This window comes from Macrosteles quadrilineatus, unplaced genomic scaffold, assembly GCF_028750875.1.
Source record: "Macrosteles quadrilineatus isolate MER2022 unplaced genomic scaffold, UCM_ALF_1.0 Scaffold_2__2_contigs__length_208266976, whole genome shotgun sequence".
Classification (NCBI taxonomy): Eukaryota; Metazoa; Arthropoda; class Insecta; order Hemiptera; family Cicadellidae; genus Macrosteles; species Macrosteles quadrilineatus.
This window is the reverse complement of record NW_026542595.1, coordinates 177,231,563-177,246,253: the sequence shown is the minus strand read 5'-3', so window position 1 is coordinate 177,246,253 and position 14,691 is coordinate 177,231,563. Positions and strand designations below refer to the sequence as shown.

Genomic DNA, 14,691 nt, shown 5'->3' with positions numbered 1-14,691 from the left:
TTAAAATGCGCTAAAAATAAAGTTATAAAAAGTCCTCATAACTTTAGAACGGATCAAGATTTTTAAAAACTAATTGCGGCATTGTAATCAGCGTAAAATTCTTGTTTGAAATAATGGGTCACAACCCTACCTTTACATTTGAAAAAAAAAAACTTTGTATCCAATATGGCGGATCCAAGATGGCGGCCAAAAATGTACACCCAGTCAAAATGAAGTACTTACTACTCAACAATGATCTGACGTGGTCCGGAGATGATATCTTAAGAAATGTAGAAAAAAGTAGGGGGGGAACTCATTTAAAATTCACCCTGTATAGATAATTCCTGTTTTAGGGATTGATGAAGTTGATGAAACACCCGGTCAAATTAATAAAGGTAGAATTATAAGAATACGACAATTTGCTGACTTTATTCATGTGAAACGCAAAAAAAAAAAAAAAAGTAGCTCAATTTTCCCGACTAGAGTAAGGATGCAGAAGAGACTGATGTGTTTTTCTGTCACCCTATTACAAGTTTAAGTTGCACGTTTACCACTATAGCTCAATTGATTTTACAAAATTACCTTTGGCGTAGTTTCTTTTTCTCTGAGGCAGGATGCAGTTAACAACTTTATTAAAATGTAATCAAAGAAAATGTAAATAATGCAAATGTGAACCCAAAGTTTTTATTGTCATGTTGGCATATAAAAAACTACTTTATCAAACTAAATATGTGGGTATGCAAGATCATAATACTTTGGCCAATATTAAAATCTCATAAATAACATAAACCTTGAACAAATAAAAAACTTGTGACACTCAAACGAGCTACACCTGATTATAAAATAAATGCTGACCAGACCATAAGAGAAGCTAAATTTCCTTACTTTACGGCACACTTGATCCCCCCTATCTACAATAAGTGCTAATTATTCTGCACTCACCCCTGGAATGTTAGGTCCTCGCAGAGTGAGTTGCAGTCTGGGTTGTGGAGTGGCATCGCTCGCCGCAGTACTTGAGGTGCTTTCTTCTTCACCTCCTGGCGCAGGAATTTCTAGGTCTGTTGTCTGTAAAAACCATGCGATTATTTAACACCAACTTTGATTAGAATTAACCATAATAAGCAATATTGCAAAGGTTTAACTTTTTTTTTCTAAAACTATTAATTTAATTGTAAAACATACTTCATTGGCATCTATAAAGTTTCCAGCATTCAACCCGAAAAATAATTACACTCTACTACTGAAGAAGGAGCTAGTACTCCAAAAATTCTATGTGTTTAGTTGCACATTTTCATCTATTTTTGTCAGTAAGGTAAGACTAGTTGTTAAACCTATCCAACACTAAATTCTGAACAATAATTCCATAGGATTTTATTGCTAGAAAAATCAAGCTTTCTGTAACCATTTAAACTGATATTGCCGTCTAAAGTAATGTGATTAATTATGAATACATTCTGGATATATGAACTTTTATCAATAACTGCTGGGACGTCTACAAGAATTGCATGCAAATTTTGAAGTCCGACAGTACTTTAAAGGAATGTTTAAGGTAAATAGCTCATTTCCTTAGTGGGATTATTCTCTGAAGAAGTCCTAAGCCAGAACAAAGTATCAGTGTATTTTTGACTCTCAAGTCTTGTACTTTTAATTTACCCTTATCCTCAGTACAAGAAAACTCCAGTAACAACCACTTTGCATTCCATTAAAGTTTTGTTACAAAATATCTCGTTCAACGAGCCACCTTTTCTGAATCTCAATAAAAGACATCATAATGAGTTTGTCTAAACCCACCTGATTGACATTGGTGCGGCCGGGTCGGGGGTCAAACGCAGGTATGAGGGCTGAGAACTGACGCTTCAACACATACTCGTCATCCCACGAGCGTCTCTTACCCCCTCCACCACCACTGGAGCTGCCTCCGGCGTTGCGAGACTCGTACCCTTCCTCCTCCTGACACAACATTACATTGGTGCCATTAACTTAGGCACAAGAGCAGCAATGTGATTTTGCATCACTGAGCTACCACTAACATTACTTGGTACGATTTTTGACTAGTATTGTAATACTCAAAACTAAACGCAAAACACGAAAGAGACAGGTAATCTATCTGAACACTCACATTTAGTAATTGTACACTTTTAATAACTGAACAAACAATTTTCTGATGCCATTCTGAGTTACTTTCCAATTTTCATTGTTGTAAACTCTCTTTAAACTTGACAAAGTCTCACAAAATATTGTGAGTTTTAAGTGTCTTCTTTCTGTGTATTTTATCCAGTACTTCTGAGGTAAGCTAGCTGCTATCCCCATAATGCTATAATTTAAAATCTTCTGTTAAAATAGTATAAACAGAAAGAATGATTTTAAATCAAAATTTAGAATCCTGAAGTAAATAAGTATTATTTTGCAACTGCAATAGAAAAGGAAATATTAATTTCTATTTATATAAGTAAACTAATCTTTTTATGTCAAGTGAACACTTCAGGTGACTAATTTACTACCTATACAAAATGATTACCACATATATGAAAAAAACTAATTTACCAATTTTTTAATGAAGGGAAGAAATAATAATTAACATTAAATGTTCACTTCTCAATCAACAATTCATTTAACTTTACTGAATGATCAAATTTGAAAAAACAGCTACAACTACGTGTAGGATGAAGATAAAAATAAGTACGTACCATGAAGGAGAGCAAGTTTCTGCTAACCATGACCTCTTCATAGTCATCATCGTCATCTTCATTCTCATCATCGTTCTCATCTTCATCGGGAAGTTCATCATCATCTTCCAACTCTGCTAGAAGTGTCGGCGCTCTACAGCTTTCTAGGAAATCCTGTTGAAAGTGACTGTGTAAGTTCAACTATTCTACAACATATAAGGTTGAATGTTCCAGTCTAAAGAAAAACAATTATTAAAACAAATAATTGTTTAGTTTTTTAAAACACAGTTAAGTCTGGTAAGCCAGGAAATTTTATAAAAAGGGGTTTCTCACCAAGGGGACTGGGATCCTCTAAGGGAAATATTTTTGAAAATAAATTGCTCAAAATTGAGGTTTTACTACATTTTCTTACAAAATGTTGTATGTTAGTTTAGTGAAATTCTTCAGTATGTTTCAGTAAACTTCTTAATTTTTTTCGTGTTTCCCATGCTCATAGTAGGCCTACCCAACAAAATGACAGTCTGGATTTTTATTGGATAGTTCATAAGTTACACTGCACAGAACTCTTTGCCAGTATATTAAATATACCCACAGATCTTTTGTATCACTAATCTACAGGGTTATTTATGATCCTGGGGGCAAATCAGATGAGCCGGGTTTAGCTGATGACTGGAGAGCTAGTTGTGGGACTGCTATACTCTATACTTACTTACTGCCGTGGCTCCACAAATCTCGGCTGATTCTTCGCCTCGTGTACCGAAGAATCAAGTGAGATTTGTGGATACAGCTATACTGTATAATTTGTTAAAATTAAAAACTAATTTTTTTTCAGCCTAACAAACCGTGGAAGCAACAATTTTTATTGAAAGAAGGAGACCCAAAGACCCACCTCTAAACTGACTTGCTCGCTGTCGCTGCTGGTAGAAGTGAGACTCATGGTGAGAGCCTGGCTGAGACACTGAGGGCCGCTAGTAGCCGTGGTGGAAATACCACAACTGGTACCTGTAGGTCCACTGGACGTCAAACTGGGGTAACTCTGGGCAGTGCTGAGCAGTCCACCTACAACCACAAAAAACGATAGTTGCTAGGTCAGATCCAGGGGAATGAAAAAGGGTGTCCAAAGCAAAGAATCTGTTAACAGTTAAAATATGTTTCTAAAACTCAAGGGTCGTTAGGTTATTAGTGTCTAAAAATCTAGTTGCATTAAGAATAAAAGTATCAAAGCAATCAGAATCACTTAAAATTTTGTGGATTTAATAGAACCTGACCCTCTTGCTGCAAAGTCTGGGATAATCACTAGGCCAGCAACACACGTAAAGTTGTTATGGAGCATAACCTCCATCTTCCTCAAAAAATGACAAGACACCCAAGTAAAAAATATTTGAAAATAAAATTGTTATGCAGATATATAAAACTGAAAGCATGACCTATATTTTGATACTTTCAGAACCATCTTGAGGGGCAATCAATAAGGAACAATGTTTTTCTTTCTTCCCCTAGGATGCTAATTCTAGCTCCGAACTATTTTACACATTACTTCAGGCTAGTCCTAAAGGGTAGGGGGATTATCACAGAGATAAAATCCAATGGTGATTGGCGAGATTTGACCGAGGACCTCGGGCACCGAAGCCCCGCGCAGTAGTGTCATAGACAGATAAAGATAAATGATGTTGGATTGAGACCTTTCTTTTATTTGCTGCAATGATCATGGTGACAAGTGTTAAACAGTTTAAAGAAGTCAAGAAAAATCTGGCTACAAATTAATTGTTGGTACATTATGCAATTTAATTTAAATTATTGAGGATCACTAGGAGTAATTTTGGATTTGAATAAAATTATGGTCAATCCAACTTCGTGGCTGTTAAAAATTGGTTGAAGAAAATATTCGCTGAAGTTGGTTTGTAAAGTTCTTCACGGTTAAGATATTAGGATATTAGAATCACGGTTAAGATTGTATTTCTCTGTTCTATTTATGAATGAACAAATATTGTGTTATTATATGATAATATATTTAAAAAGATTAAAATTTTCAGACTAAAACCAAAGAAAGAATCTTGGTTACTCAATGCTTAGTCAAATGGATCTTGGGAATATGAAAAACACTGTGAGTTATCATGCTAGCCCAACAAACAAAAAATTGTGATACAAGTTTCTTGCTAATCATATAAAAAAATACTAAGCAAACAATCTTGCAAAACAAAGCATAAATGTTAGTCACCAAATCCAGACTTGGTATGATGAGATAAATTAGCGTTGCAAGTACAAAACCCAAATAGCTATGATGGTTAGGACTAAAACATTACCTCGCTCGACCAAGTACAAATGAATACGAGAGATAGGCAATTTGCTTAAATAAGCAAGGGAAAGATTCATGATAGAATTATGAAATGATAAAAATATATCTAATGGCTTAGTTGGAGCTTACTGAACAGTTCACGTTTCAAGCAATATCTTTTTATTTTATTACTAACTCTTTGGTATTTAATATAAACAAAAGGTATACTAATGAAATCAATGTATTTTTACCTATATCATAAACATGATTTATCGGCCGAGTCTTACCCAGATAGGCATTTTATTGAAACCAATATGAACTCTATGAAAAAGTGTGACTTGATGTACTTAGGCATTAAAACATAAAGGGTTCATAGTATACTTTTAATTTAATAGTAAAATGATATTTAAAAAAAAAATTATAACCAAATTCTGAATAAACGTTAAAACGCACTAAGATCATCATTATAAAATCTTTACAACTTTTAGTTAAGAGAACACTTATCCAATTGATTTATTTGAACAAATCATCAAATCAATTTATTTGAGAAATATAGGCGTTACCTTTGACTATTTATGTAACTAGACATTCCAACTCCATTTGTTATGTTGTTGCAAATTTTTAAATCAATATCGTCATAGTTAATGTAAGCCACCGATGGATTGTGCTTATCTAAATTACGAATTTCAGTCGAATACACACACTTTTTTTACCAAGTCAAACTAATGGAATGACGTGTTGTGCGCTATAGCAAATGTTATGGCCTATCAACTTGGTTGCAACCAAAAAAAGGCAGAAAATGGAATTTTAGACACCAGCGCATTCTGTGACTGGCTCACATAACTGTGTTCTTTTTTAATAAAAATTCGCAACAGCTGATCCTTATAGATGGGATGTCTTCTTCAGTACCCATTAGTCAATGATATTACATAAAAAATATGTATACTAAAATTGGGGGCCTCTGCAAAATTAGTGCTGTAAATATGCCAAATTTATAGTTATATTTATTCTTGACTTGACACAATTAATTCATGTTTACAAATGTAGGGGAAACTGGGGTACAGTGGGCCATAGTTAATATAATATACTGAACTACTTCCAATAAACCAGGTAAATTTTCTTTTGAAAGGTCTCTAGGTTGGTCACACTGAGGAGAAAAATCTAGAGTCTACAACTATTTGGAGGGAAGTTAGAAGCACATGTTTGTTTTTGGTAGTCTGATTGCTGAAACAGGCATCATTTTTAAAGATTTTTTTATATCAAAGGACTTCTAATTTTAAAAGATTTTCAATTCTAAAGGGTTGTTAATGTTTGTTAAATGATGTTCATAGGTTTTCAACTTTGTATTTTGAATAATAATGTTTTTTCTCAACATTAAGGCATAATATTTATTCATGGCCCACCCTACCCCATTGTGGGGTAGAGTGGGCCATTATGTAAATAGTTAAAAAAAATGACTACAAATTTTATTTTTCATAAAAAAATCAGAAAAAAATTGTTAAGATCAATGAAATATGGTACTTTACTATAAAAATATTAGTTTTGCATTTAGTAAAGTCATTAATAAATTATAATAGCAAATATATAAAACTGGCCCAAGGTGCCCCGGTTTCCCCTACTGTTTGAATAAAGGATCTTTTGATTTGATTTTTTTTTTCAAAGCAAAGCTTAATTGCAGAGACAGAATCGTAACACTCGAGTATATCGCTTGATTTGTGCAAAATATTTGTTGTTTCAAAGGCTTAAATTTTAGCTTAAGAATAACGATTGGATGAAATTATGATAAATTCTAGTATGTTACCAATTAGGTAATTTATGTTCCCTTAACATTTTTAAAGTAGAGTAGGCTTTCGCTCATCTGGATCGGCCTTGTCCGGACTCCCGCTAGTCCGGTTTGGCAATCGTGGTTTTTTTTTAGCGGTACAGTACAAGAAGAAGTCCGATTATCCGAGATAAATGGGACAGAGACTACCTCGGATAATCAAAAACTCGGATAACACGGCGTTTAAAATTATATCTTATTATTAGAGAAAAATTCTATTAAAACTTGAGAACACGGTTTATCAATACTGTGGACCTGGAACAAAATTGAAAAAACGGCTATATACAGTACTGTATTTGTCTCGGTTAACCCGGCGGCTCGAATAATCAGACCTCTGATAATCACATTTTGCGTTTTAAGGAGTTCTTTGCAAAATCTGTAGCAATAATCATGCAGTACAGTAGCCAACTGTATTTTATTACAGTTAGTTTTAACCCCGTTTGTATTAGCGTGTGTTTTGACGAAACCGCTCGTCGTAACAGCAAAATTTACGACTCTCGATTCGGACTGGATGTCCGCCACATTAGTCAAGATGCATAAAAGTCGACCGTATAATTAAGTGAAAAATTTAAATTTACACTATCCACAAAGCAATAAATCAATTTTAACAATCTGAATTATCTTCTACACCACCGACGACTCTTCACCTTTGTCTGCAACATCAAAACCAATTCAAGAAAAAAAACAACCAATTTGTGATCAGAGCCGTTAACCTCTACTGACCTGGGAAATTTGACGACAGCGCCAGCCGTACCAGGCTGGTGACACTACTAGGCGCGCGGGGGAACACAGCGCTAGATGGTGATGATGTTGCGGGTGTGTGTGTCGAGGGAGAAGGGTGGTTACCCTCCACTCTGCCTATCTGTGTGTTGCTTGTCCGTCGCCGAGCCATCGCCGCGAACGTCTCCAACAACCCAGCTGGATTAGACTGTTCCATGGAGGAGGAGTTGGTAGCGGAAGCTAAGTTGGGAACGCTCACACTCATAGACGACGGACCCCGTCCGTTATCTTTCTGCTCTTTGTTTTCTCTTTCGGATTTCTTGGCTATGAATCACAGAACGGGGTGAATCCAATGCCTCCAGTTCATGAGAAATTTCAAGGGGAAACACTTTAACCTTTATAATAAGTATCGTTTGCAGAAGAGACTTGGCAATGAACAGCCAATGCTGAAAGTATTTAGAGGGAGCTAGTTCTTTGTTGATTTTTGACAATAGGATAATTTTTGCGATTTAATAAGTAATTAATCTCTAGTTTTTTATAGTACAAATGTCCCTAAAAAAAAAAAAAAACTAAACAACAAACATAAAACCCTAATAAAAAGGAAAAATAGATAATGCTTGTGGGAAGTGTTTTAATTACTAAAAGACATACCTACTTTAAAAAAATCAATACAATGATCTTACAACAGAGTTGAAATCATTAATTTTAACTACCAGAATTACTTAGACAAACATATAATTCGCTTAGTCTACAGATTTGCTGCGGCGGGTATTTTAGTTCTAAAAAAACAAAACCTAGAGTAAGTTGAGACGGATGAAAAAATGAGTATGCTTTTTAGATCAAAACAATGATATATGAACTTAATGCATGATGAAGATCAGTTTAGTTAACATATTTATTAGTTTTAACCACAAATCCTCCAACATGCATTAGATCCAAACCAAAATTAGTGGTGTAAAATGTTTAATTCTTGCTCTAATGTGAGGATGCCATTTACATTATATGATGAGGATAAAACTTATGAACTGACACTACAATTCAATGTTTTGTTTTAAAACAAATAGGGATAAAAACTGTATCTGAGCGTAGCTGAAAATGATATCCAATACACTGAATAACATAAAATGGTTAAAAACCTTTAGTGTGATTGAAAACTGACAAAGGATCCAAAGAAGGTATATAACCATACAGGTTGATGACAGTAAAAATATTTTTTTTTTATTTACTTTGGTGAGAGTAAAAGTAAGCCAGCATATTTCCCTCGCATGAATTTAACGTAATCTACATGACCATAATCTGTGATTGTGGTGACATCACTATTGTCTCTGCGATTTAGTGAACTAATGACATGCCTCAATATTAAAAGAACACATCTAAATCAAATCCCGCAATCACCCAAACTCTCAAGACACGTCTTGCGGTAATCACACATGATTTCCATAGGGTACTGAAAAGATCCTGGACAAGACCTGAAACTTCGAGATTTTTTTATCTCGAAGTTTCGGGTGGGATTGAAATACTAACGGGATATTTTCAAGACAAGATTTAAAAAAAAAAAATAAATAAAAAACTAATTTTTTTCAATTAAAATTTTTTTTATAAATTTAAAATTAAACAAAAAACTTTGAACTGCAAACTTTTAATTTAAAATAATTTAAATTTTTAGAAATTTAAAATTTTTAAAAATTAAAAATTGTAAATTAAAAAATAAAATTTTTAAAATTTTTAATTAAAAAAAGTTACAAATTAAAAAATTTAATATTAAAAAAAGTTTAATTTTTTTTTATAAAAAAGAATTTAAATTAAAAAAATTAAAAATAAAACTGCAAAGTTCTTTGCAAAACGTAAATTACAAAAATTTAATTTAAAATTAAAAAAAATTTAAAACTGAAATTTAAAATTAAAAAAAGTTAACTAAAGCAGTGTGAGACATGTTTTACTACTGTAAACGTAGCCAAAATAAGTCACTCCAAATCATTATAAAAATAACACAAGACTTAAACATTTTTACTTGATACTTAACTAGTAATACTGTTGTTTTTGATATTTTTCAAAGTTGAACTATATACTAACTGATATCTCCATGTTTCCTATGCCGAAGAGTTATTTTAAGTTGGGCCTTATTAATATTTTATTATATACTGATGTTTTTATTAATGTTTTTTAATAAAAGATTTTAAATTTGTCTATTTTTTGCCAAGTATTTTAAACTTGCAAATATTTCTGAACTTAAAAAATAGATAAAATTTTTTTATATAACTTTTCATTAAATCTCGTCCCGAAAAAAAATCCCGTCCCGCAGGAATTAAAAAAATCTTTTCTCGTCTCGTCTCAAAGTGAAAAATCTAGTCTCGTCCATCACTAGGCCTTCCTGGATGTATAAAATTATTACACAAAAAAACTAAATATTTCCCAAAAGTTTTAATTTTGCTTTAACAGCCATTAGGTTGGCAAAATAACGTCCCAAATTGGTAAGAGAAACGATAATTTCAATAATGTAAGTCTTTAGACCACGTTTATGCAAATAAAAAAGTTAAATACCTGTTGTAGTGTCGAGTGATCCAGTTTTGTCTAGTGACCAAGTAGTTGGAAAAGTCCCTTCATCATCCCCCTTAACTTCTGCCGGCCACACCAAATGTAAACCTACCAAAATTTTAATTTGGCCAAATCTTATGTTTAAAAAATTTGGTTTTTCTGGTCTCAAATTGAAGGTATGCACGCACAGATTTCACATCAAGCATCGGCATATATTTTTCTACAGTCCCGCTCTGCTTATACGTAAACAAAATTTGATACCCATGTATTTCTTATGGGAGTTAAATTTGGTTTTTCTTTTCCAAGGTTGTTTTCCAGTATTATTCATGTTTTAGGCTCAAAATAATCAGTAAATTGTAGGCTTTAATTTGAGCTATTGATGGTTTGAATCAGTTAAGTTCAAAATACTGTATTACTCAATAAAAAAATCATAAATTTGATTATTTATTGGAAATGATATTTATTTCAACGCTGCGGAGCATCATGGGTCCTCTAGTTTTTGTGTTCGTGTAAGTGTTTACGACGACTCTTTATAACTTAAGGGATGAAGAGGATTTTCCCAAATACTCGGTATTGAAAACTAACCTCTAGGTTCAGTACCTTGGCCCTTCAACAGTATAACAGGTATTCAACCTTGATCCTCGCTTGACTTACCTGACGTGGTAGAGTTGTTGGCCAGTAGACAGTTGGCCACCAGTTCACCGCTGAGGTAGCTGTTGGTGTTGTTCCTCAGCAGATCAGCACCTTCTCTCATCTTATCCACCACCTCGACAGCGTCAGACAAAGTCAACATTGACTGCTCCTCCGCACTCAGCATGGAGTTGGACGATCCCACCAGCTGTGATATAACAATAAGGTAAAAGTAATCAACTGGTTTTTGATTGATCAACGTTGACTAAGGGCTTGTTTCTGAACTGACCGAGTGCTTGTTTGATAGATGTTTGTTAATTTAGACCTTGCTTTAGTAAATGCATATTCACACATGTAGACCTTTCATCCGTAGCGAAATCTGAAACTTGTGTGGTTCATGTTGGTAACGTTTCAGTAAGTACATAAAATATTTTTCTCCGGGTTAATTTGATGACTTGCTTTACTGTTAGGTTATAAATCCAGAGGACGAGATATTGTCTATAATGAAATTGTTTTAATTGGTTAAACTAGTTTTGAAATAACGCAAAAAATATACACAAAAAAATTCCCCTACAAGAAAAAGACGGAACTAACTAAAATTGTCTTCAGCTGGAAGGGTGACTAATCTAAACCGATTAAGTTTAATCTATGATATATGTTTGTTGGCCAATAGTTTGCTTTAGCGTTTGTTGATTGAATGTTTTTTACCTTATAGTTGATTAATGATTGTGTTTAAGTGTTAGTTAAAATAAATTTATTAAACACTTGTTGAATGCTTATTGAATGTTTTTTTCTCGGTAAATTGTTTTGTTTGTGTCTGGTTTTAAGTCTGATCGTTGATAAAGGGCTTGAGTCAGTAAATGTTGGTGAACTAATTGTTTTTTAAGCGGTTCTTGTTAAAAGTAGTTGATTAGGTTCTTTTTAAAGGTGATTCTTTTCAAATCACCATGTCAAATCACCAAGTCTGATAGTTGTTCTAATAAAACAAGTTATGCAAGTTCAAATCAAGTTTCTGCAAGAAAGTACCTTGTTAGCTCTGAAGAGAGATTTCCCAGATGACAATGGGTTCTTGCTGCTTTCTGACGCACCAGATTTGTTCTCTTCACTTTTATGCAGAGGCTGGTTATTTGCTTGAGTATTACCTGCAACAGAATAAAATTGCTTACATATTTGAAAAATTGTTAAATTTGCCCTTTAGAATTATTAATTGTTTTATAACTACTGATATTTTAATTAATATACTTTGTTTAAAATAAGCTTCACAGATTTCAGCAAAGTATAACCAGTTTACTTATTATAATGACAAAAACATAGAAATCTATGACATCCAAAATTTTCACTTCACGCTATAACAAATTGTAAAGACATTCTGATTTCTTAACTGGTTTTAACTGACTTAGCAAGACCAACATCATTTAGACTTTACAGCATTACAAATTCAGGTACAATCAATGAATCCAATGCGAGATAACACAATATAGACTGAACTGTCTGCATATTGAAAACTGTGAATGAAAACATTAAAACATAGTTTACCAGTGTTGAGTCTCTGAGTCTCCTCCAGAGCTAGAGTCTCTACTATGGTGGCCAAGTCACTGGCCGTGGTGTGTGAGTCTCTCAATGTGTGGACCACGACGGACAGTTCATTGGCCGGTGTGGAGCAGCATTGACTCTCATTGGTGACAGCTACAATGGCCTCGGCACGCGCAACTGATAACACACTCTCCGCCAGCGCCTGGGCGGCTTGCTGTACAAGTCACAACAAACTGGTTACAACTCAGGTACACTAAAGGTTTGTGTGATGTTCAGGAGGCCAACTTGTATGAGAGGTATTTATTGAGATCAAATACAAAATTACTTTTGAATAATAAATTTAAAAAATTTTTTTAGTTTAATTCTTAAAATATTGAAATATTAATCATTATTAATTTTAGGTTTTCAACAGAGGCAACGTTTTCAGAGATATCCTAATTGAAACTTGTTAAATGAAACTTATAAGTTGAAACATACAAAAATAGTTTCCAGTAGACATGTTTTGTTCAAATGACTCAATCTTTGGATCAGGCTCGAATGGCTTGAAAATTAAGCAGCTCACACACCTCTAGTGTTCACAATTACAAGTACCTTTGCGGCCAGGTTGTCTGCCGAGGCCGCTTGCTCCGTGCTGGCCACAGAGTTCTTGGACTGATTCTCCGTAGCGTCTGGAAGACTGGGAGTTGAGCTGGACTTGCGACTCGTCAACACACTGCTCTTACTCTCATTGCTCGAGTTGAAGTTCTTACACCACTTACCTAACAAATCATACATCATTGTCACATATACAGCCATAAGGTGTCAAAAAAGGTAATTATATACCTACATGGAACTGAGTATTTCTTTTTGTGTGACTACTATATATTTAAGCCCTCAAATGAACGTAAACATTTTAGGGCACCCCGTATTTTTAGTTGAGGTGAAAACTACTAAAATATATAATTCAGTTTTCCAGCCAATCTGTTGGGCTACAGTACTAATTTTGCTCCTAGGTAATCAACAAGCATTTATTGCTTAAGACATAAAGACCATTAAAAACCTGACAAAATTTAACAAAATTACAATATACTGTAGCTAATTAAGCATGAGGCTAAATTATTGGATACACAAAGTAAGATTTTAATATATGAACTGTGGACATCAGTATGGACCAAACAATATTTTGTGTATCTGGAAGCCAAACAATTCTTGGTTTCACGAACCAAAATTCACTGCAAAATCATTTACAACCAACAATAAACATCATAGTTAATCCTTAAATTTTTATAGAAATGCTTATAACTTAATAATAATACAACTTTAAGAAACAGTACGGTTTACCTGTTATGTTTCAATTGGAATGTTATTGTACAAACACTTTAGATTAGCATACTACTACTACTTTTTACTTGTGAGTAGTGAAAATATGTTCTTTAATGACAGAGTGTTAAAATGTTGTGTTTTAAAATAAGTATTATTTCATGTGGGATGTTTGTAAGAGATAGAGTTGAGCTATCTTACCTGAGAAAATTTGCCTCCCATTACAGTACAGACTTCATAAATCCTCCTTATCTCAATTTAAGATAACACCCCAAACCCTCCTTCTCCGGTAGATAAAAAAAAAATCATATTAAGGGTGTTAATACAAAAAACTAATTTCATTGTTTGTGTGTATATATATCTTTAATAGTATCAGTGACAAGGTTTTTTCTTCAACCTACTTCTCTTGTGAAGACGTACATTAGAGTGAAATATCAGCTTTGTGTTTTGTGACCTTAATTATGTATCTACTGCAGATGGACTCTATACTTTCTCAGGCAAGATAGCTGAACTCAATCACCTTTAAAAAAAATTCTATTCAGTCACTTGGCTTTCCTTTAAAACATTACTTCATAAGAGGTTTTCTGACGATATTTACTGACTTTACGACTGTAGATCGTAATGTTTAAGACGATGTGGGGGTGTTTTTACCTGTCGGTGTTGCAGGCTTGGCGCTAGTGGCACTGGGATCGGCGTCTGACGCTAATTTCAAATCGTATTTTCCCTCGGCACCCATTCGGTATGAATTTGAACCCCCGTGATCCCAAGTAACGTCAATCCAACCTGCCCAAAGTGAGTTGCGTCATTAACGACTCTCAGTTACGGATTTCGCACCAAAAACCAAGCAGGGAGTTACTAGCTACGTTAGAGCCATGCACAAATGAAATGAAACTAAAAATTATTTTAACAAAACTGGTGAATAACAGTGCTAAAACTAGCAAGACTGTTCAAGGGAAATTTACAAGTAAAAGTAGTTGCATCGAAATTCAAGTGAAGACCATTTTACATAGTGATACCCAAATAAAAAGTTGGAATATTTAAAAGATAAACTGACTTAGTTTTATGTAGGCTATGGGAAATAAATTGAATAACCGAAAAAAGGGGTTAGAGACGAGGACTCAATTATAGGTAGTCAAAATTTTTAGGACACTTGCAATATATATAGCAGTTCCCAAACTTTGTTTGAATTTATAGTTTTTTCAACTAATTATCCTTAATAAAAACTTCAAAGT

The 14,691-nt window shown here is 33.7% G+C and overlaps 1 protein-coding gene across 1 annotated transcript in view; it reads right to left on the bottom strand.

The window, feature by feature from the left end:
* LOC128987322 (E3 ubiquitin-protein ligase HECTD1-like) overlaps positions 1-14,691 on the bottom strand; it is a 101,535-nt gene that overhangs the window by 25,154 nt on the left and 61,690 nt on the right. The window contains exons 28-37 of the mRNA XM_054408103.1: positions 14,111-14,242; positions 12,752-12,918; positions 12,164-12,374; positions 11,654-11,769; positions 10,652-10,835; positions 7,466-7,786; positions 3,535-3,704; positions 2,667-2,819; positions 1,771-1,929; positions 922-1,044 (exon numbers count right to left, since the gene is read on the bottom strand). Coding sequence (XP_054264078.1) covers positions 922-1,044; positions 1,771-1,929; positions 2,667-2,819; positions 3,535-3,704; positions 7,466-7,786; positions 10,652-10,835; positions 11,654-11,769; positions 12,164-12,374; positions 12,752-12,918; positions 14,111-14,242 — 1,736 coding nt within the window. The remainder of the gene's footprint in view (positions 1-921; positions 1,045-1,770; positions 1,930-2,666; positions 2,820-3,534; positions 3,705-7,465; positions 7,787-10,651; positions 10,836-11,653; positions 11,770-12,163; positions 12,375-12,751; positions 12,919-14,110; positions 14,243-14,691) is intronic.